General features: G+C 46.6%; 1 protein-coding gene across 5 annotated transcripts in view; it reads left to right on the top strand.

Annotated features, from left to right (window-relative positions):
* Positions 1–24,784, top strand: part of LTBP4 (latent transforming growth factor beta binding protein 4) — a 1,311,633-nt gene that overhangs the window by 1,118,936 nt on the left and 167,913 nt on the right. For all 5 annotated transcript variants that reach the window (XM_078660636.1, XM_078660634.1, XM_078660635.1 and 2 more), the window contains 2 exons: positions 24–299; positions 14,714–14,839. In XM_078660636.1, the coding sequence (XP_078516762.1) occupies positions 24–299; positions 14,714–14,839 (402 nt within the window). The remainder of the gene's footprint in view (positions 1–23; positions 300–14,713; positions 14,840–24,784) is intronic.

Below are 24,784 nucleotides of genomic sequence, written 5' to 3'. Positions count from 1 at the left end.
AATCTCACCTAATGTTCCTGCAGTGCATGAAGAAAGAAGACCAGGGAGACCTGTGGTCCCAGAGGAGAGAAGGCCAATAAGGCCAGCTACCCCAGTTGTCATTGAGGAAAGGACAGGAGATGCTGCAGGGGACTTGTGGCCAGTGAGGCCACCCATCTCTGAGGACAGGCGACCTGTGCAGCCGGTTGTCCCCGAGGAGAGACGGCCTGTAAGACCCGCTGTGTCTGAGGACAGAAGACCCTTCATCCCAGCTGTGCTGTCCCCTACTGCCCGTTCACCATTGATTACACCTGCACCAGGTAAGACCGATGGAAAGTACATTCAAATGAATAGAATCTGAGGGGCTAAATGCAGCAGGTTTCATAAATATATATTTTAACCGAAGCTTGCAGCAGAGGACGAAAAGGGATGTCTGATTGTATCATATTGCATATTTTTTTCACAGTTTCATGCAGTGTAATGGAAATTGTCTGAATACCTGTAACCGCTTTATCTGAATATTGGATTCATTTTGAATCTGCACAGATTAGATTTCCAGAATTGGGGTTAGTCTTTAAACAAGGGCTTTCTTGAGCCGTCTTGGAGGGGTTTTTTAATGTATCCATTTTAAGGAGGAATATTAATGGTTCTTCGGCTACTTTCAGGAAATGTTTATTGTTATATATTTAGGTGTGAATAACTTGGCCAGGTGGTTTCTTGGAGTGAAATGTCTTTTATATATTTGTTATAAAGCACATTTTGCAGATTTTGTCTTTGGGCTTAAAAAAGGGTCATTGGCCTCATCGCTGATATTATGGACCTTTTTATACCCTATGGTTTCCATCTGGCACGGCGAAACAGACATTTTCAATGTACACTTACGTTGATGTCCCCCTGAATGGTGGTTCTTATCCCTTTAGCAATTTAAACCTTATTTTAAATGTTTTGACTTTGATATCCTTTGAGGCAATGCCATCCAGTGACATTGCCATGCTGCTTAGCTTATTTGCCTTCTCATTTAGTTGAATTTTAACCCTGACAGTCACCACTACTTTGTTTGCCACTGTATGATGTACCATTACATCGTGGAAAGGTTAAAAGAAAGATAAAGCTTAGGGCAAGGATTAGCCCAAGGGTAATGCTTAGGAACTAGTGACAAGATATAAGCCATGATAAGGTGATAGAAACGATGCAAAGTCAATGCACTGGTTAAAAATGGATTGATGCTGTGGGTGTTGTTGAGGTGCATCTTCTTATGTTAAGGATAGTGACTTAATGTACAAGAGGTATTGGCAAAGATTTGGCGATGTCAAACTTGTGGGTGGTGAATGGATTCACCAGTTGCAGGATCCAATTGGCCCGCTTCATCGATCGTGCAACATCTGTCTCGTACAACCAGTTGTGGCCGGCATAGCTTGCGGGTGGGGGAGTGGGTGCGGGTATTCACGGGGGAGGTCACGCAGGGGGTTGTGAATGCAGGAGGGAGCACAAATTGAAAAAAATAACAAAAGTCACTTAACTTGCCGCCGCCGGGTTCCGTGTCTCTGCTCCTGCTCTCCTGCTCTGACTTCCGAAGAGGGAAGCAGGCAGCCAGTGTCCCTCCCCTAAGCCATCACAATGCTGCAGTGCAGCGTTGTGATTTGTCTGTACACTGTGACACAGTGCTCAGCCAGGGGCTGGTGACGTGGGCATGTTCTCTTTGCGGGCTGTAATGCAGCCTGCATGGAGAAGTGGGAAAGTGCGCATGACTGGTTTGGGTCACCCTAGAGAGCCGACAAAACAGTCATTGCGCACTTAGGATTGAGCAAACCACTCCTCCCCTAACCTGCTCCGTTAACTGAGCAGTCCCGCCGCCTGCAAAGGAAACATTAGATGATAATGACTGAAAGTTATTATCATTTTATGTTTTTGCTTCTAGCACTGCTTCTCCGCCATATCGGTGGAGCCTCCCCTGCGTACAACAGGCCAACAGCATGCTCATTGTGTGCAGTGCCTGATTCACAGGTTACAACTCTCTGAGATGGGGCATTATTGTAGTAGTGCCTCATTCTACCCCTTGAAGCATTGCTTAACTTGCACCTGTGTCTGTGACCGCAACTGTCTGGTATGACTGTTATCAATATGCACCGGGCGTTGTGCCTATAGTGAGGCACAGAATTTGAACCTCTTCGTGGTGTATGTGACCAGAGTTGTCTGGTGCAGTCAACATCGACAGGCACCTGACATTTTGCCTCATTTCCAAGGAGGCACAGATTTTACAACTCTTTGTTGTGTGTGACCAGAATGGTCAGGTGTGACCCGTATCATTGTACACCTGACCCTGTGCCCGGATTGCCTGGGTGCGACTCTGATCAATATGTACCTGACGGGGGACATCCTCCTTCAGACAGCCGCCCCCACTTCATTCTCCATTCAGCTACTGTTCCCTACTCGGCAATCAGTGCAGCAGGCCATCTGCCCTTTCTTCAATCGGCCTTCCCAGACGACATTGTGTTGTCGGGTAGTATTGCCCAATTCAGGCCTGGGTGGTGAGAGTGACTGACCGGGCTGGAGGATTGCTTCGGAGAATGATTGGAAGTGGGTCAAGTGACTGTGTGACCCCCAATGCTTTGCCCTTGGGGACCCCTTTCGCATGGCCGTCTATTGCCCTCAGCCCGTGTGTGCTCTGCATCCTGTGGGTGAACTTCTCAAATGGTTGCCAAACCCATTTTGCCAACTGCCTCCTAATTGGCCTTGCGGCCTACCCCCACATGCTTCCTGGGAACCTGACTTAGAGTGTCTTCAGCCTTGTGTGGCCTAGTGCCCAGGGGCATGGGGTGTCTCCAGTCTGTGGTTGTAGAATAGGCTGGGTGAGTTGGAGGGCAGAGGGTGGCTTAGGCCACAGGGTTTGCAGTGTGTAACAAATTGACCTGCTGGGTATCAATGCACCGCATTAGGGTGCTGAGTGCATATGTGTGCGAGTGCTTCCGTACTGACTTGCCTGATATCAGTTGCACCACTTAGGGGTGCCAAGTGAGTGTGTGTGTGGGAGTGACAGTGGGAAACTGCCTGTGATTCACAACACTGGTTGCTTGATACATTGATTTCTTGCCAGAATAGCATTACATGTGACATTGGTTTTACCTGCACAGCCTTTTTCCGCGGTGCTGCTAAAAAGTATTATAATTTGTAGTACGTACATATTTCTGATGAAGTTATGACCCTGGGTGCACCCTACAGCTATGTGTTATTGTGTTATAAGAGTCGCTGGAAAGTGCCTGGGGTGGGCAACATATTGCACAGAATAAGGGTTCTAGGTGGGGCATAGGCTAGGATCTTTCCCAAGTGTGCATATTACTGATGTAATGTGATCACTGCTAGGCTTAGTACTGCCAGTAATAATCCCCAATGTTATTTATTCCCAGGAATACATGATGCTTATGTTGTGTTGATTATTATGTGTGTTGAATACAAACGTTATTTACATACATCAACTGTGAAGTCTCTGTTGTGATGCTCAAGGTATTTATCGTGAGTGAGTGCTGTGCCAATGCTTTACACATTGCCTCTGTGGTGAGCCTGACTGCTCAGTGCCAAGCTACACACGTGTGAGTACAGGTTATACAGTGTGTGTGTAATCACCTGCCCCTGACGGGAGTGGTATGTTCTGCCTCGAGTACTGCTCCAGCCAACCAGAAAAAGCCATTTCCGACAAGCATGCTCTAGTTAAGTGATTCTCCTAAAATGTAATGAGCTTTCATTGATAATTGCCTCTGTTTATGGTAGGACAAGTGTACTCATACTTTCAATGGCTACTGAAATGGTGTTCTTTCACTAGAAACCAGGATGTCATCTTGGAAACAGCTCACACACACCATCCCAATTAAAATCATATGCATGGACTTGGAACATCGACATGGCTAGAGAGGCCTGTCACTTGTACTGATATGCCATAGAAGGAATTAAAAGAACATAAGGAAACACCACGATCAAAACTGCTTGCCCATTTTCATTGGAGAGAATTGATCTATTCAAATAGTACGAATTTAGTCACGTAATTCCACACACATTTTAATTGAGGCATTAGGTTTTAGTGCCTCGATTCTTTTATTTATTGTTTTTTTAATTGTGTTTCTTCATTCTTTAACCTTTACAATAGAAAATATATTAAAATCAAAGTATACATAAGCAAACATAATTAGCTATCTAAAAACAAAGTTGATAGATACTTAAAGCACACAACACATTAAGAGCTGGCCATTCAACTGGTGACTGCGGGCAACGAAGATTGGGTTTTCCAGTGCTTCACAAATATAGACCCTGATCGCTAACAGTACAAATCCAATCCGACCACTTATTTGTACACCTTGGCAAATCATCTAGTCTTTCTTCCTTAAAGGTGTTATATAAATCTGAACCTCTCGACAGGTCCCTTGTACCTTTCAAGAATTAAGGCCATATAGTCCCAAATTCAAGCTCTCTCCATTCCTATCTTTTCTGTGGTGGTAAAGTGCTTATCGCAGGTTGATTGTTGATTTGTGTTGAATTTAACGGTAGATATATTTAGTTTCACCTAAAATATTGTCACATATGTTGATATTGTATGAGTATGAGAATGAAGAGTATTTCTATAGCGCCTAACTACTTGTTTGCTTAACCCGTTGGCTGCTCCCGCGATTTCGCGGCAGTGCGGCCGTTTTAAAAAATGGGCGGGCCGCGTCAGTCATTGGCCGACGGCAGCACCAGCGAGGTAGTGCTGCCATCGGCCAATGGCCGACGGCAGCAAGGAAGGGGTTAAAACAGTGAATAGCACAGTATAGCGACTTCTTTAAATCTAATACCCCTCAATTGGAAAGGTACACATACATAGGGAAGTGTACGTTTGCTATTCTTACTCCTTATTAGTGGTAATTGATATTCCATGTAGTTGCAAGTCAGTATTAAATCTTCGTTGTAGTAACTCCCTACCCTTGATCACTGAACCTGTCTTGCGATGCAACTCAAGGAACAGTTTATTATTCACTGGCTTTTGTGGGCTGGCTTTGTTCCAGGTCAAATATGGTGCTATAACCTATTATTCATGCCCTCAACCTACATCTCTGCTTTTATTCATTAGAAAGGTCGATTCTGGCTTATTCTAAAGAATAAGATGCATTTAAACTAGTAGGATTCTAGATATTCCTTGGCGAAAATTGCAAAATTTCCTTTGAAAAAATGATGTGAACTACCCAACAAATTATGTGAAATTCAATGTCATTACACAAAGTGCTAAATAGTAATTTTGCGCTATTTAGCGTGAAGTGCTCCCTTGCGAGGACTCATTTCGCACTGAAAAAAGAGCACACATTGCACTGGCCGAGAACAACAGTCTCTCGCTTTCGGTTCGTGCGCATTGTCACAGTGCTAACTCAATAGGATTTTTACGCAAATGTAATTTAAGTACATAGGGCCATATTCACAAGGAGCTATCGCCGAATTAACAGCACTTTATCGCAGCCAAAGTCGTGATAAATTTACCCCACCATTCACAAGCAGGTGCTAACAGCCCACAGCACCAGTTTTTCCGCAATAGCAGCCGCAGAAAACATGACCACAGAGGACCCCAGCAACTATTGCTAATGAGATGCAGAGCAGTCGTTCCCGTGCAAAACCTACAACAACAACACACCTCAACACTCGCAACGACCAGACAGATCGGCGATAAGAACACAAAACACGTGATAAGGCGCATTAGCATCAGGAATTTTACACCTGCTCTGACCTGGTGTAAAGTCAGACCACAGCCTGCACCACAAAAGGGAGCCCAGCCCAGGGCATCATCGGAAGGGCAACAGATGCCATGAAGCCACTTATAATGCTGCCCGGACACCCGAGAGGGCCACACACCCACCCAGCACCCCCAACGCCCCCCACCCCCTGGCCACCACAGAGGCAGCGCAGACAAAGACAGCGGCCCCGCAGGAAACGCACCTGCCTCACAGGCCCAACATCTGACAATGTCACTGTCCACTACAGGCTGAAAGGAACAACCACCCACGCATCCTGGCCGTCATCGCCCAACAGGCCAACTGCACCAACACAGCGGACAACCAACATCCCACTCCACACCAAGCTGCTGGCTGTGCACCACCTGTTGGCCCCTGGGACACCCCAAACAACACCCGCCAGAGTCAGCGGAGTCTCACAGCCAGCCACATCCAAAACCCCCACACCTGTCCTGGACATCTCCATCATCCTGGCACCCCAGTCCCTGTACGGCCAACACAATGCGCAGGACCCTCTGGAGACCAAGCAAGGACCATACGCCATAGCCGGATGCACACACGTGTAGGGAGCAATCCACTGCACACATGTCCCACCTGTGCCCCATGGTGACACAGCACACAATCAGTGCAACAGGAAGCACACGACACACATCAATGTGCAGGCAACATCCGAACACCGTGGGACCTCCACCTATGTCGCCTCCAAATACACAGCCTGTATGCATGATCCCTTCACCCTCCAACAGTCCAACATCAACCAGCCGTCCCAGGATGGCACCAAGGGAAATGCACAGCCTCTTGGCAACTTTCCAGTTAACACGCCACTCACTTCAACTCCACAACCATGCAATTCACAACTCTGGCAATGCACATGTCACAAGTCCACAACCAAGATACACAACAACATGCCCACCCACCAGACACAATAGAACAACTCACAATGGTAACCTGGACAAGCCGTGAACATGCCAAATCTACGGTATGGCACCTCAGCCACACAAAAGATGAATGTTGGGAGAGGAGGCAACCAGGCATGTGTGAAGGATGCAGTAGAACCATGATTGGGAACGTATACATTGACAAGAGTGGCGGCGAAGTGCTGAACAAACCGCAGTATACAGAACACACCCATATCCACGGCAACATACACCTCTGGTGAATGGAGTGTGGTGGATAGTGGAGGCAACCATGTCACCCCAGCCAGTGGAGGTCCTTGCGGAAATGTTGCCTGTTACGACCCACCCCTAAGAGTGAGCAGAGTGGGATGGGCCGGCGTACGCCAGGACAGCGTAGGGGTGTAAATAAAAAGCACGTAGCCCTGGGAGTTGTCCTCTTCCAGAAAGCCCGACGTCTCTGCCAGGGTGGTCCTCCCACCCCGCCATGAGGCCGACACCGTCCTCGTTAGCGAAGTTGCCTGAGATCCTGTGCACCTGCCATACCCCAGCCCGCTGGACCACAAACCCATTAGGGCCGACCCTACGCAGCCAGGCCACACTAATCTGCATCCGACACTGGCGTGTGTCATGGAGGGCCCACCACGTGCCAGTGTAAGCTCCAAGCCCGAAGCCCATGACCCGGCCAGCCTTTCAGACCACTGCTGTCGCCCCGACGCTGGCCCCCAATACTCCTTTCTCATTTACATATTCGACCGGCGACCTCTGCAGCCCAGTGGGCCCCATATGTGCGACTATGTCCAGGCTCCTGAATGGCAGTGACCCCAAATACGGGACAGCAGCCACAGCATCAGATTCCCTTCGATAAGTGAGGCATTGTGCCATATGTTCATCTTGTGTGACACATCTTGCCACAAACCCTGTCCAACGCCATCCGGCGAGCCGTGCTGCCACAAACCCTGTCCAACGCCATCCGGTGAGCCGTGCTGCCACAAACCCTGTTCAACACCAGCCGGCGACATGTGGATGAGGGATCAGGACAACCCTGCAGACCAGTAGGTCTCACATCCAGCACCTAGTCGCGAATCACGAATGGCTGAGTCCACACCAGTGGTCGCACGGAGAGGAGTAAGAGGAAGATGGAGCTCATTCCAGACAAAAGCCGGATCACAGTCACGGAGGTGAACGAACACGTGGTGCCACTGAACCGGAACTACGCAGGCCGGCGGGGCCACCAACCTATGCCAGCTATACTCGGTGAATGGCCTGTGCTGACCCCTGCCTCCGGCCTACACTGCTCTCGACCTAGGCTGTGCTCGAGTAGGTCACAGATTTGGAACTGAACATCGAGAAGCAAAGGCAGATTACACATCATTGCACGCAAGGAGAGGCCTAAGAGGATGTTGCCTTGCATCTTGACGGAGAGAAAAGGATCATCATTACGGAGGAGTTTGTACACTACCGACAACTGCCCTGGTGTCACTAGAGCTGTGCATTGCGAGCCAAAGACACGAGGCTGTGGGCCACTGCTGACCGCTGCCTACGGCCTACACTGTGGTCCAGTAGGTCACAGACTCATGATTCTGCAATGGCGGAGTCCATATCAGTGTACCGGCATCATCGCAGTCTGCATCCCCACCCAGCCCTGGTGCCACTAAGTCTGTTCCCTGACACTCATGGACACAATGGTGGCGTCTAAGCCTATGGACTAGTGGGCAGTTTTCACCCCCATGTAGCTGAAACGGAATTGGTGGTGGCAACGGGCTGTCGCATTCCACTCCTCCATTTGCTGCTTCCTGATAAAATCAAACCTTTCAGCGTCTTGCCCTGGAAGATACCTTCCACTGTCCCCCGAAACACTCCAAAACATACACCTCGGACAATGAAAGTTACCCACTCAGGTCGCATGGCCCATCTGACTGCACCGCAAGTCACCGTCCCGTGGCAGGGTGCCTGTGCTGGCCGCAGTGCATCAAGGTCCCACTAACTCTGTGCTGGTCAAGTCCGGGACCCCTTCTCTGGAGACATAGGCTGGCCCCTGAGGTGTGGGCCTTGGGCTCATCAACACCATGACTCTGTGGCCTTGCGCTGTACGCAGCCTCCGGGCCCAAATGCATCCCACCAGGGCTCACACCCCAAAGCGAGTCCAGACCGGCCGGACGATGCATCACCACAGGAGGCACACACCACCACCGCAAGGACCACCTTCAAACGCCATCTGCCAGAGTTGAAGTGGTGGTCCTGACAGACTTTGTGGTTGCTCAGGCCTGTCGTGGATGCCATCATCGGCCTGATTTCCTGCTCAGCACTCCAGATGTCAGTGACTCAGTGCACTGGAGGCCATTGTCCGTAGCTGATTGTGTTTTGTGCTGTGGAGCTGTTGCGCAGAAATGTCACCTCAAACAGTGTTGGGGCCCTGAGACATTGATGGTAAAGATGATGGAGGTCTGACATCTGCAGCAGTAATATATCGAAGGGACACAATCCAAGACTTTTTGTGCACATGAACGCCCTCATCTCTATTGTCCACAGCACTGCGACTCACGGACACTTCCGTTTGCATGTTGGCTGTCCTCTGGACTTTATCTGGCCCACCGCATGTTGCTCAGCAGTTGACTCTGCATTGCATGTGTTTTCTGTTTGCGTTACACTGGTGTCCAATGTTCAAGTGGTTGCTAACACCAGACATTCCGTGCAGGTTGGCTTTCACTCACCCCACACACATCCAGCACAGGCGTCACTGTACATGTGGCCCTGCCAATAAAGGGGCCGGGTGCATGTGGAGTAGTGTGGCTCACTGGTTAGAGGCGGCAGGCCCGAGAGCAGAAGTTGGCCCGGGACCAGGGTTCAATTCCCGACGCGGCAGGGTCGTGGACCATGGTGAGCGGACTCGGTAATTCTCGCTTCGGTGCTTACTCTAATCAGGGGTTCCACTCGGCAACTCTGGGCATTAGCTTGCCTAATCTCCACAACGGCCCCACCAATTCCGGGGATGCCTGGCTCCACCTTGGGGACTCCCAGCAAGGGACCATCCCACAGGGAAAGCCAGGACGGGTTCCCCAGAGTTATACAGCCCCAGGAAACCTATGGACGGTTAGCAGTGCGCTTTACAAGCTCAAAAACATTTACATTTACATGTGCCCGTAGCCAGTTCAACATGATCTTTGCATGTGTCCCTGTGGTCTTGTAGTATGCATGTGGGCCCTGGGCCCTACGACTTTACATTGTGCGGTGTACATCGGATGCAGACATGTCACCGGAGGCAGCGGGTTGGGGCTTGGACATGTAGCTTTGTCATCACCCACTCCATTCATGAGGGGAGTGGCAAGGGCCGTCATACGCACAACCAACATGGGTATGTGACTGCTAATTGCGCGCCCCTGGGCGTGGTTCTGTGCATGTGCAGAGCCAATTGTGCCTCTGTTCTGCAGTGTCGGCTGTGCGTGTAGTTCCACATTCTCGTCAATGTGGCTGTGCTGTTCATGCTATGTGTGTGTGCTGCAGTGTGCCAAGGGGATCTGGGACATGAAGATGGGTTTTTGTGGGTGTCCATTGTGCAACGCCTCGTTGTGCATGTGTGCAATTGTGCCCATCTCCCCCCGTCCCCCCAGGCCCTGTTCATTGCACTCCCTGTTGGTGTTTTGTCTGGTCCTCTCGAGCTGTGTCCGTACTCCCTACTCCTTGCACCGTCTCCACACTGATGACTGTGGCCTGGGTTTCCTCCAGCTCCACCGGTGGCACTGGACTGCCACCTCCTGTCGCTGTTGCTGCCTTTCTGTTGGCAGCGGGTTTAGGTTGTCACGTAATGCCGTCGCCTATTGGCCTCCTGGATTGACCTGCTCTGCACTCCGACTGCATTCCAGGTGGTCTGCTTGTGGGTCAGTTGCTGGTAGTGTTCTGTCACCTCCGTGACGCTGGTCTTGTTTTCCTGCGGTCTGCATCCCGTCTTCCTCTCCCTCTTCTCCATTGCCTTCCCTGATCCCATTGTTCCTTGCTAGCGGTCAGTGGGGGTTGTGAGTTTCGAGTAGGCCTCTGCGCCGGTCAGGGTGCATCCATGTTGCTTCGTGCTTTGTCTTGTTTCTGGTGTATTTTTCGCTGGGTTTTTATGGTGCATTGTCCCACCAGACGCATGAGATTAGCAGGCCTGTGGCTGGTTCTTGCTACTTTTTGTCCAGCAGTTATATAAAATGTAAATATGGGTGTACTTGTAAAGCGCACTGCGACTCCATGGAGTATCCTGGCCCTGAAGACCGCTGGGGAACCCGTCCTGGTTTTCCCTGTGAGATGGTCCCTTTCTGGGTATCTCCAAGGTGAAACCAGGCATCCCAGGCGTCTGTGGGGGGCCATTGCAGAGATGAGGTAAGCTTAATGCCCAGAGTTGCCGAGTGTGTTCCCTGGTTAGAGTAGGCACCGAGGCGAGAATTATCGAGTCCATTTTGACCCTGGTCCACGACCCTGCTGCGTCGGGAATTGAACCCTGGTCCCGGGCCGTTTTCTGCTTACGGGTCTGCCGCCTCTAACCAGTGAGCCACACCATTCCACTCCAGTTGGCCTCATCGCACTTTTTTTTGCGGTTGCGTTGATTTTCAAACCGATATTTGCTGCGTTATCTGGTATCTATCGCATGCTACTGCCGTGTTGTGAATTCCACGTTGACACAGGGTTATTTTCCCGCAATGGGCTGCGATGTTGAAAGTTGCGCTACGCTACTCTTGCGGTAATTATCACACGTTCTTGTGAATATACCCCAGTTATACAATTATATTTTTACTCTACAATAAAAAAGGAAAACCTTTACTTTTGGTGCAGCCTATGAGAGAATTCTTTTTCCAAAACACATCCACTTACAGGCAAAACTTCATACCATTCATAAAAAGTAATTTCTTTTTGTGCACTTTGGAGATGTTCATCTGACAGGTAATACAGTGTAAACCTTAGAGGTTTAGTTGTTAGGAACCAGAGCATTTGAGTCCTAGTCCTAACTTCCTCGCTTACACAAATTGTGTGCTCCTGGGATGCTTTCCCTGTGTTTCCTCATTTGGCAAAATTGTAAACACAGAAAGGAAGGATAGATAGCTTTTGCACTATGTGCCCTATGAACAAGCCTTAACTATGAGACAATCTTTAATTGAACTATAAATGTTATAAATAATGCTTCACTTGCGAAACTGCTGTAGGTTAATGGATTTACACAGTATTTTAGGAATGCCTTCTCTACATTTTTAGCAGTATTGAAACTATGGGCCAGCCCTCTGCCAAGAACCCCTTAAGAAAGTTTATGAAGTGACTAAAGTTATCATCTGGCTTTCAGCACCAGTGAGTTGTGGTGCTCAGGCTTTACTGCTAGAGCTGAAATGATTCCCATGGAGTCAGCCCCATTCCAGCACAGAGCAGAGATATCCGCTCATGCAACCAACACTTCAGAAGGCCCATACAAGGAAACCCTTTACAGAGGCTGCACCAAATAAATGATCCCATACACCACTTACCCAACATAACACTCCTGGAATAACAGCCCATCCTTAGCTTATCTTCATTTGAAAACATGTCTCAGAAAATAATAAACAGCAATGAAAAATTCAACATTGTAAATCAAAACTTTTTCTGAGTTTGATTTCTGTAAACTAAAGAATTAGTCAAATATTTATGTTAATTTTAACATGCTAACTTCATGTACATACTGTAGGTTTATAGTTTTTTGTTCCTTTCCAAACCCTATTTCCAGTCCTTTTTTAGCCATAAGAATTTATACAAATTTGATAATTGAATTCTCATGTGTAAGAAAATATCGAAAACATTTAATTTTTATTTCAATCATCGCAGTTCCCAATAAAGATATTTGTTAAAAGAAAACACTCACAGATTGAATTAATACATTAAGAGATGAAATTCCAATCCCTCAACACAAAACACAGCATCAAAGCCACATACTTTGCATCTATTTATTTCCATCAACACAATTAACAACCCCCTCCTCACATAGCTTAACATATTTGGACATCCACATGAAACATTCCAAATGTACAAACCTAAAAGATCAACCATGAACACATACAAACACACACAGACCAGTGGCGATTGACACAATGAAGAGGTGGTGGAGCTGGTGAAGGGGCTGGTGGAGGGGGAGCGCAGGGGGGTTAATATATATATTTTTTAAACCCATTTAACTGAAACTGCCAGCCTCATCACTTCTCGCGCCTCGGTATTCTGCTGCTTCCTGGTCCCAGCAGACACTGGGACAGCAGCAGAGACTTCCCATCCAATCCCTGCACTGCGAGCTTTGCGAGGATTGGCTTGAGCGGGCTGCTTTGACACTCAGCTCAGGACAGGGAGTCTGTGCTGTTTCTCCAACCCAGCTGTTCAATACAGCCCGGTTGGAGACACCTAAGTGGGCATATGTGCCTGAGATGGCCAGTCAAACACACATGTGCGTGCACAAACCAGTCCTCCTCCCTCCCACAGTCGCGGCCCGCCCCTTCCTGTACCTCAGAGCTGGCAAATGAAAAATAAACTGATTATAGTATATTGTTTTATTTTTCCCCTGCTGGCTCTGAGCCAGTGGGCCGACGCTCCTCCGTCACTTCGGAGGAATCGCCCCTGATACAGACTAAGACAGACTTGTTAGACAGTACACCTAAAATGAAGCAACACATTACCTAAGCCATCTTGATGGTAATATGATGATTCCAAACCCCCCCCCAAAAAAATGGCTGGTGCCTAAATTCACTAAATGGGAAGCAGTGCTCAGACCGCTTCCACTATGTGAATTAATTCCACCCATTTCCAATTGCTGGTATCCAATAAGTAGTTTACGACCACAGACTTGCTTGACAACCAACATTAGGAATGAAGAAGTCCTATGTCACATGAACAACCGTTTGTTATCTATTCACAATAATGTGTTCCAAAGAAAGTGTACACTGTGACTTGCACAGACACTTGCGAATCACAGTGTGCCTTTGATACATTGTGGGGCATAAGTATCAAACAACAGTTTTGCGAGTCCTTAATAGCGATTTTTAGCAATTCGCTATTAAGGACTCGCAAAATGCAATGTATGCATAATTGCGATTTCTACATATTCCTTAATTGCGAATCGTAAATTGCGATTCACAATAAGGAATAACTTCCCATTCATTCCTATGGGCCTAGAGGCCCATAGGAATGAATGGGAAGACATTCGCAATTTGCGAGTACCCATTAGGTACTCGCAAATTACTAAAGCAATTTCAAGGGTTCAAGGGTGTCAAAAGGACATTCTGTGGCACCCCTGAAATATTCATTTGTTCACATGTGGCACACATACATGCCCTAAGGGCATGTATGTGCACCACATAGCACTTTGAAAAATGCACAAAAGTGCATTTTGCAAAGAAATTGCAAATTACCATCAACTTGAAGTTGGTGGTAATTTGCGATTTCTTAAGGGAAAATTGCAATTTCTGGCTGCTTCCAGAATTGCATTTAAGGAATCGCAATGCGATTCCTTAAATGCAATCGCAAAATAGGGAATCACAAATTTTGAGAATCCTTATTTTGCGATGGCCTTTTGTGATGATACATCCCACAACGCTTTTTCCCGTTCGCAAACGGGCCGAATCTGAGAATCGGCCCGTTTGCAAACGGGAATTGGGCCTGATACATTCGGCCCTGTGACTTTGGTGTTAGGAGTCGCAAAGTATGTGATTTGAAAAAAAAAAACATTATTTGCTCTACACAATTCCACCACTTTCTAGATTAATCTGGCAGTCCTCGTGCAGCGTCCTTCTAGGATTCCGTGTCATGGGAGAAAGGGCGGTAATTAATGCCTAGAATGGAGTCATCCGACTAATGAGGTCATTCTGCCTGCTCCAGCCCACACGTCTCATCTCCTTGCATCTTTTATGCTCGTTCGTCTTGGGTTTCCCCCGAGTAGGAAAGTGCTCAACCTGTCACTCAGTGGGAAGGCGGCTAACAAGTGATGTCTGGCTTGTGAGGGCAGAGGACTAGGACTAGGTCTTTCTCTTCCACGCCAAGGTGACGTCTTTTTGTGTGTCCTGCGGACTGCCAACGTCCAGTAACCCCACACTTCCTGTCTCTCCTGCTTTGTTTCAGAGACCAACGTCTGCGAGCTGAACCCCCAGATCTGCGGCCCGGGCCGGTGCGTGCCCCGCCAGGGGAGCTACACCTGCGTCTGCAACAACGGATTCTGGCTCAGCACCCAGGGCACCCACTGCATCGGTAAGGCGGACATTTTCTCCAGTGTTTCGTTGCAGGCCTGTGACAGCGCCTCCCTTTCCACTCAACGCGCTATTTAGAAGATAATTACAGCGCTATAATTGAGCACCTGCCGCGAAGAAACATAAACTTGCAAGTGAATTTCCGATGGCAAGAGTAGGGTTCCCTCAGTTAGTAGGCTAGCAGGGCCGGGGCAGAGTCACTGGTATGCCAAAGAGTCCAGCGTGTTTCTTCTGCCTGTCCCAGGCCTTGCAGCCTCTCACAACACTGCGGCCTATCACTCTGGTCCCATATTTCTCTAGAATGCAGGCCACGCCTGGCAGGGACTTCGCGTTTATTTGCAGTTATATGGAGGGGACTTAACCATGCTGCATCTGAACGGGAATCCGAGGCTTTGTTTTCATGGAAACACTGTGCTGACGGTGGCTGTGTGAGGGGTTATTTGGTGGAAGGAAGGACGAGATGGGTGAAAACGTCACAGTTAAATATTCAAAGCAAACATGATTTTTAGATAAATAAATAGATGATTAGATTTGCATTTTTGAGCATCCAACAAAAATAAAGGGTGTCAATCTTTTAATATCCACTGGCAACATTACCCAGGGTTTGGTTCCTGGGAAATACCCTAACTTTTCTCTTCCCCTCGTGGGCTTTTACTACTCAAGGTAATCACTGAGGTGTCAGGGTAAAAGGGGGCTGGGGTCCCTGATCAGGGATTGTCAGGATTATTAAAGAAACAACCCCATCCACCCCATGCCTCCATGCAACCTCTACTCAAGGCAATGGCCCTATGACAGCAGCGTAAAGAAAACAGCTCATCCCGATGTCTAACAACTCACAGGGACTGCAGGGACGTGTGAGAAAACCAGGCCTGGAGCCACAGCACTCCAGATAACAAAAGCACGTGCCAGAATCTCACGTTCCCTCCATATCACTGGGCTGTTTGTGAAGTCACCGGCACAAATTAGGCACTCACCACAGGTACTAAATAACCCATGCGTTTTGTGTCCGTCATTTGCAAGGACCCCCCATGAAATGGAAAATTTGCAATTTGCTCGCTGGATGCAACAGGGAAAGAAACAGTGTCAGACCGGCTGTAGCGCAACCGGGCCCCAGGGTCTGGTCTGACAGATCGGGGCGTGGCTCCGTTTTTTATTTAGCAGTTTTGTTGGCCTGTTTTACGGCTAGGTGGGATGTTGAATTGATTTCCCTGATGTTGCCACAGGCACAAACACAGGTGCATGTAATCTCCCATACCTTGCAAACTGCAATGGGGCGTGTTTTTTTAAAACTAGCCTGATTTGCAAAGCTTTAGCTTTTTTAGATATCTGTTTCGCCAATAGGGAGGGGGCACTTTTATTTTGTAGTGCAGGCCTATTTGTGTCCTAGTCTGACCCTGGAAAGAGGTGACAGCCATAAGCCTCGCCTCTGGGTGGGCCCAGCAGCAATCCAGACATCTACTCACTGGCGTGCCTGCAAGCTGTCTCTTTTTCAGGAAGTGACACCGTCTCCTTCGCATGAATTCCTTTGCTCATTAGTTCTCGCAGTGTCTTCTGCTGTGTGAATCAGAGATAGAAAGAGACATCCTAGAACCACACTTCGTTCTCTACTCCTTGGTGGGCTGGAGAGACCCAACCCTCTCTCAGTCGGTGTAGTATGCAAGGAAGCTTAATTAAAGTTATCGGAGTTCTTGTCAGCTCCACGACAGGATTTCGGATCCCCAGGACAATGTTTTCCAATTTGTTTGCTCGCCTTCACAGAGGATTCTTTTGCCATTAGTTGCAATCTGCTGCCCTCTTGTGGTGATTGTTTTGGCGGTTACTGCCTTAACGTTAACGTAGCAGCACTGACTCTGTTGCTACATACGGTTTTAGTTTTGTTTCGCCACTGTCTCCCTAGTCCTCCGGCTTTTACAGAGGCAGCCCCCATCCGAACGTTAAAGTTTGCAGCCCGGAATATCTTTTGTCCCTGGCACACCCAGTGAGAAAGAAATATCCAGAGCCTGTCAGTGCTTAATTTGTAAAGCAATAAGTGCCAGGGCCCTCGTCAGGAGGCCACTGCAGTTTGCACCATCTATTGCCCCTGCCAGTGCTGCCAATTACAATACCAGCTCAACTAGTAACCATCACACTCTAACAAGTGTGCTAATTCAGACTATTCAACGCCCTTAAAGCTATAAGAATGACTTGGGTGACAGTTATAGTCATTGTTAATGTATCTTAAATTATTAAACAGCTGTTGTTGTGCTCATCCCTAATTAGACAGACAGCGCCACCATGTGGCAGGCTGTCATAGCAGCTGGTGCTGACATTCAAGTGCTGGTACCGAGCACTGGAAACCACTGGCTCAAATTTAGTACAAATGATGGTAGAAAGCAATACAGGTATAAGGGTGTGCAGTTCCTAAAGACGTAAAGACAGTATTACAGTTCCAGGAAAAGGAATACACACCAATAGGAGCACAGGCCCTCACACACCCAAAAGGGTGTCATGCCTCATCATTGTGGTAGCTCCTCATCAGGCCGGCGCTGCAACGCCCGACGGGCACCCACTAGGGGGCTCTTTGACGGAGGTCCTTTAATAGCTGTATGGTAAAGTGATGGTGTTTGGGCTTTTGTGATATGTGTAGGGTGGTGTAAAGTGTGATTTAAAATAGATGTTGTGATAATCAGTGTTGGAACTTTTCAAACGATTGAGCACACCAACCTAATTAAAAAAAAATGATGTGCTAATTTATGAACTAATGAACCTAACTGGCATCATACATTTAGTGATTTCAAACATCAGGTCAACATTTTTCTGCTCTCAGAATGCCGCAAGGATCAGGTGGTGATTCTTCAGGACCTATTATCAAAAGCCCTACACTACACTTATGACCTGGTGCCAGAAGTGTAGGAATAGAATATTTGAATCACCAGTCATACACTAAATGAACGGAAATATTTTAACGTATTGTTTTGAAAGTAAGTCGACCTGGAACACAGACAAAACAAACAACACAAATAACTTAGGACTTACATAAAGCATTATCTTTTTTTGTGAAAACCCAAACAGCATGTGTATTGAATCACACCTACATGCCCCCAATTGGTGATAAACACTAATACCACCATTCATCACGTGAGCAAGCTTAATAGCAAAGTAACATGGGCTTCTGGTTCTTTTTTGGAAGCACTTACCCCATTCGAGTATTGCATCAAGCCTCATGAAAACAAACAGCTGAAATACTCACTAAGCATCCTAAATAGATAAGACAAGCAGCATGTTTTGCGGCCACGAATGGTTCAGTAGAACGCTAACCCTGGTCACCATTTTAAGGAGTACTGAGGATTCGGATGTATGACATTACAACGCATGCTTTTACATCGCATGCCTTTACAACGCTGTTTTTACAACGCATGCCATTACAACGCATAGTGCTTTGGGGCGCTGGATAGTGAATAGTTTAATTTACTATTCCAACTCCAGTCCCCGTGGATAGTAGGGAAGGTGTTGGATAGTAAATTAAACCTATTCCCTATCCTAGAGCGCCCCCCAGCGCAATGCGTTGTAATGGTTTGCGTTGTAAAAGTTGCGTCGTAAAGGCACTGCGTGGTAAAAGTTGCGTTGTAAAGTATGTTTCCCGAGGATTCGCATGGAGGTAAAGGAAGCACTATCCGTACCTTCTTACATTGATACATCATGTGCATTTATGAATTTATCTTAAACTCACTTTTGGGGAAAGCATAATAATAAAAGAAGAAGTAGTGTCCTCTTACTAGAATTTAATGCTGTTCCCTGCAGACTGAGCGGCCCGCACAAATACATGTCATTCAGTTGGGGAAGTGGTTTTTAAGAATGGAAAAAACCAATGGGCATATGTGCCACTGATGTTGTCTTGATTTTGCAATTCAGATTGGCAGACATAGTTAAAATGTATAATGGGATTCATTTCCCTAGAACAGTAGTACTCTCTTTTATGTCTTTAGGAACAGGACACCCATATACCTGTATTGTATTTATTTAGGAGCATGTGTGCTGAAAAGCTCCTCATTCTCCTTATATAGAGATGGTAGAAAGCTGACATTGAAGGAATAGCTTTAGAGAAAATGAGTAAGAGCTTGGAACATGGTCAGAATAAACAGCCACAACATCTTAAAAAACAATACCGCCATTAGAATGGTCCTGAACTACAAAATGTGAAGTAAACCATAGTCAAGTCCAAACTATTTTTGAACCCAGGCAAGACTTTTTCAGGCATGCTTCTTTTTAAAGAAAGGCCAGGGTTGCTGCTACTTCCTTTTCGACATTATGCCTTGTTTACAAAAAAAATATTGTTTTGTCATTGCATTTCTATAGCTCTTGCTACCCTTGATAAGTCATTGAATTGCATGCTGCACCAGAACTCAAGCTAAGTAGTTTTTTCAGAGGTTATTGTTGGTTATTGGGATTAGTCTTGTACTCTTACGCAAACCATTCCCTGCGTTTACTCCAGTTTCTTTGTGGTATATGGTGATCGTTAGTTGGATGGGGTATTTCATGCAAGTGGTTGCTGTAATAAAAATGAGCTATAGGCCATTAGGTATTGTTAGGTTGCAGGGGCATGGCTGTTAAAGGAGAGGTTGTGATATTTGAAATGACTTGTGGCAATTTGCAGAAATAAAAGTATGGGAATTAAGGCAAATATGCGTGTTACATAGAGTAGGCTGGGCTTAGAGAAAGGAGACATGCAGAGGATGGAAAGTAAGGAGAGGTTCCTTTAAAACAAAAGGAGAGGCAGCAATTGGAAGTCTTAAGTCCAGGTCAGTTTTCATGGGAATACAGAGGTGGCTATCTTGCGATTGCATGCAATGTGAGGATGCATAACTTTATAAAGAAATAACACAATTTACACGTGCAATAGTGCTATATTACTAACTTATGATAAACACTAAAGTCAGGCAAACAGTCTACTCATTGAAAGGGGTAAACAACCTTTACAACGCAACTTTTACATCGCAGAGCCTTTACAACGCAACCATTACAACGCAAACTATTACAACGCATTGCTCTGGGGGCGCTCTAGGATAGGGAATAGGTTAATTTACTATCCAATAACCTTCCCTAGTGTCCACGGGGACTGGAGTTGGAATAGTAAATTAAACTATTCACTATCCAGCACCCCAAAGCACTATGCGTTGTAATGGACTGCGTTGTAATACTTGCGTTGTAAAGGCATGCGATGTAAAAACATGCGTTGTAATGTCATACATCCATTGAAAGGCTACCACCAGACCACTATTTTAGGAAGAACAGCTTATCATCTCAAGCGATGGAAGCATAAATAATGGCTAAACCCATACATAGGGCAATATTGAAAGGTTTAGGCCGCATTTAAAAGCAGCGGTAACTGCAGTATCATAGCAATGTGTGAGAGCATTTGGGGGAACTAATGCAAACATCAAAAAGGAGATTCTGCAACTGCTGGAGTGGATGTCTTATAATGTGCATCCTTAATGTTTGGCTCAACATACCAATCACAAAAGTGAGGTGGGATCCCTCTTGAATTCTGTCTCCGTCTGTGTTCCTGTGGCTGGTGGGTGGAGAGCCAGACAATGAAGTGAGGAGGGTGTAGGCAGTGCTACTTTTAGAAATTCAATGAACCTTGTTAGCAAGGGGCTGATGATTAGTTGTTCCTAAGCACTGCCACTTGGTAGATGGTTGGGGTAAATGGTGGGACTGCAGCCTGTTGTTCAAAAGCTTTTAGACCAGGCTAGCCCTTTGTGTGTACCTAACTGCTGCTTCGGGAAGATCAGAGGACCAACCCAACAAATCGTCGCTGTTTAACTGGTAGCATAAGCCTGGCCATGTTCTCAATAATGATGATAGACAGGTGGAGAAATATTACCCATGAATGCGGTTTCAGCAGATATCTGTTGAGCTCATCTTCATTTGTGTTTTGTAGACCAGAAGATGTGGTGCCTGCAGAGAGACATTCACTTGACAACACTCTGGATTTTGTTCCTCCACCTTGTTGATGTAAGCCATTGCTGTGTTGCCCTTTAGGACGAGCTCCTTTTTAATACAGATGGAAGGAACTATTTCACAACTAGATGGGCAGCTCTCGAACCCCAGCATATGGACATAATAAAGTTTCTCTGCTGCAGACCATTTCCTGGAGCTAAATGATCTCCCACGTGAGCTTCCCAGCCCTCTAGCAATGCATCAGTTGCAATAGAGATGGAGGCTTGAAGTTTCTTGAGTAGAGCTTGCTTCATCATGTTTGCTCTGTTGTGCCACCACCACGGCCGGGCTGAGAAGGCAAACAAGCCCAGGCAATTAAGTCGGACCTGCCGGGGGGCAAGGAGGTTGCTGGTGGGAAACACTGATGCTGCTTTTTGGGGGACAAAATTGTAGCACTGCTGCAAAACCGGCCCCCAGTAACAAAAGAAGGCCCCCCCCACTCCAAAACTGGCCCCACCCTTCCGGCCACCGGAAAAACACCAGGTGTCCCGCTACGGCCAGTCCACCACTTGAGAGACTGAAGGGTTGAGGTGTTCAGAGTGATTTTTTGATCCCCGTCTGCTCTGTTCTGACACCATTGGCTTCTAGGCACTCTTGCAGCAGACGCATAAGCAGTCTGGCATTGGGAACAAGAACATTTAAGAGGTCATGCTGCCCTGAAGAGATGACACCTTCTTGACAGATAGAGCTACTGTTAAGTTAAGAGAAGGAACATTCATTAGGGATGAAAGAGATCTTTTCAGTAGTATGTTGATTGTGACTTCTAAATATCTTACAGCCCGAACTGGTTGGAGAATTAATTTAGATGAATTGATTTGGAGACCAAAATCATGGAATAGTGGTAAAATGTTGACTATGTCCTGACTTGAGTGTGATGTTTGCTTTCATCAACCAGACATCCAAATAAGGGTAGATGAGCATTTGCCTATTCATCAGAATGGCCACTAACACTGCCATGTATTTTGAGACAATTCTCGGGACTGGCTTCAGGCCAAGGGGCAGGACTTGAAATTGATACTGAGAATGTGCCACAGAGAAATTTGTGATGAGTCTTGAGGACTGGGATATGCAAGCAGGCAGCGTGTAAGACTATTGATGCAAACAGTCTCCTTTGTGAAGATGGAGGAACATTTGATGTAGAACTGCCAATCAACACATTTCCCTCTTCCCTCCTTTGTTTGCCTGCCTGAGAGCCAATAAAGCACATAATTCCAGTTTCTGACTTCTTTTTGGAACCAAGTAGTAACATGAAGTAATCCCCTTCACTGTCCGAGACTTGGGGACTTTTTCAATTGCTCTTTGTTAAGTAAGCATTACTCATAGTGTCAGGCATTTCAAGTGGGTAACATTCTCTTCCACCAGGGCGCTGACCGATGGTGGCAGAGAGAAGTAGTCACTGCTTTGCGAGGCAGCTTTTTGAGAAGCCCTGTCCTTTTGAGACATCTGTTAAAAATATTGGGTTTTTTAAGTAGCTGTTCTCGCCACTGAAGTTGTTGCTGGCTCTTCTAAAAGGGAAAATGGGAATGCGGGTGACCTTTCCCATGACCTTGAAACTGGACTTTTAGGAAATTCTTTCTCTTTTTCAATCCTTCTACTTTGTCAGTCTCAGTTGTCATTTGTTGGAGCTCGTAATCTGCATGTTAGCCAAACAGAGAATTTCCAATAGAACATATCCAATTTTTTTTGTTGAGCTTGAGGAAACAGTCGTGAGTTTAAGCCATGAACTGCGCCTAATCCACACTTCATGATTTTGCTGCCAAATCCACTGAATCTTTGGCCGCACTGATTGTTGAGCAGCATGTAAATACATTAAGGCAAGTTGTTTCTTCTGTTTAAGTGAACTCCTTGTTTCCAGTGGCTTTGCCCTCGGGTGCTCTGGTTCTCTGGTTCAGTGCCAGTAAACCTGCCTCTTCAGACACTCGGGGGCATATTACCAACAAGTAGCGATATTTATCGCTAAATAGGCTTAGCGACGATTCTTTCATCGCTGCCTAACGCTGGATATGTTAGCGGAGAAAACATGCTATTAGCAACGTTTTTCTCCATTGTGCTAAAATATCCAGCGATAGCGGCGAAATGCGTGAATATCGCTGAGAATACAGAGATATTCACGCATTAGCGACAAAATGCTCTTAGCCATGTTATCCACCTCCCATTGGATAACATGGCTAAAAACTGGTCTGGGCAGGTGTTAGTATTTGGAGATATTCGCGCTTAGCGCGAATATTTCCAACGCTACGCCTGCCTTGCTAATAGGCGATAGCGACGTTAGCGACTGCTTTCAGTCGCTAACTGGTTGGGTACACCCACTTTGCATGTCATTAGCGATAAACATCGCTGACATGCAAAGCGGGCCCCAAACCTCTCGCATTCGCCTAAAAGCTGTCGCTAACATCAGTTAGCGACAGCTTGCTAATAGGGCGATAGAATTATCACAAAATCGGCGATAATTGCCTATCGCCCCCCTTGGTAATATGCCCCTCTGTTTGTTTCTTCCAGTTCTTATCTGCTGTCACTCTACAGGCTTCTCAGAAGGTACCTCCTCAGTGCTGTGGGGGATAGGGAGTGACAATTGGGTCAGGGTTCATCTTCACACCACTTACCATTGTAGGTAGGAAGAATGAAAAGACTAGAGGACAGCTGCTTTGCTATATCTATCTCTGTCCACATCACACCTACAACACCCTGTGAGAAATTTGTGTAATTTGCTTTTGTGCAATTAATTATGCAAAATTCCGCAAAATGTACTGAATTTAGGCAAAATGCAAAACTGGCATATAGCCTTATTTTGGACATGAGGATGCATTTTGTGCTAAAATATAAAGCACGACTGCTGTGAGCAACAGCTGCTCACGCTCTGGTCGTTCATGTTTTTCCCTTGCTCCATTGCTAAAGTATTGTTGTGAATGTGGCATAATTATACCACGTGGTGTAATGGCGTAATTTCCGAAATTTTGTGTAACAAACTTAACGAGATTTTCATTAAATTACACTAGATTGCAAAACAGATCTTGTGCTCTTCCTCCTGCACCAGAAAGAGCAGTCTCCCACCCCTGGTGACATAAGGACAGACATGCCGTATGGATAGAGGGCTGGAGAGTGAGAGTTGCGGGTATGAGGTATTGCACATGAAGTTGGACCTGAGCATATTAAACTTTACTTGTCGCATGATGTAATGCCTGTGCAAGTTTGCTTGGGTAAGTTTATGGTCCTGTGTGCAGTGGCGGGCCGTGCATTCGCCATCCGCGTGGGGCGTGCTGGCAAGACTACGCCGAATTCCGCCCTGCGACGTCGCATTGTAGAGCAGTTGCTACCCCAAGACGTCAGGTAAGAGCGGGAGGAGGCTGCCGCCCCAAAAACTCATGCTGCCTGGGACGGACCACCCCACCATGCTATGCCACTGACTGTGTGATATTTTCAGGGTGAAAAGACACTTAATGGCACCTACGCTACACTATCACAGCATTGTGGTGAACTGGTGTCAGTGGACTTTTAAAATAAAATAACAATGTCCCTGAAAGTTAGCAAGGCAAAGTTGAAGGTTTGCTACATTTATTTTATATAGACCTAACAACTAGAGGGTTTACAAGGCTGTAGTAACAGATGAAGCTTTACAGGGCATATAAAATTGGCCTGGTCACATCATGGCAGTATCTGGGCATGAAGGGCTGTGTTTATGTATATATGATAATGTGAATGGGGACATGTGGCTGTACATGGACATTTGAAGCTGTGCCCGAGATCATTACACTTTATCTGATTATAAAGTAGCTATATCTGAGCATAAAAAGCACTAGCCGACCTGTAATTAACGGTGCACAGCCCATTGTGGCTGAGCATCTGGCATATTGTGGCTGCACTACTGAGTTATTGGCAGCAAGTAAAAAAAATACTGGAAAGAATAATATTTTGGACAGAAGAAATAGTCATAAAAGTGGAAATATAACCTATTGGGCCACGAAACAAC

This window comes from Lissotriton helveticus, chromosome 9 (genome assembly GCF_964261635.1).
Source record: "Lissotriton helveticus chromosome 9, aLisHel1.1, whole genome shotgun sequence".
In the NCBI taxonomy this organism is placed as follows: domain Eukaryota; kingdom Metazoa; phylum Chordata; class Amphibia; order Caudata; family Salamandridae; genus Lissotriton; species Lissotriton helveticus.
The sequence above is the reverse complement of the archived record's forward strand: the minus strand, read 5'-3'. Positions and strand labels throughout refer to the sequence as shown.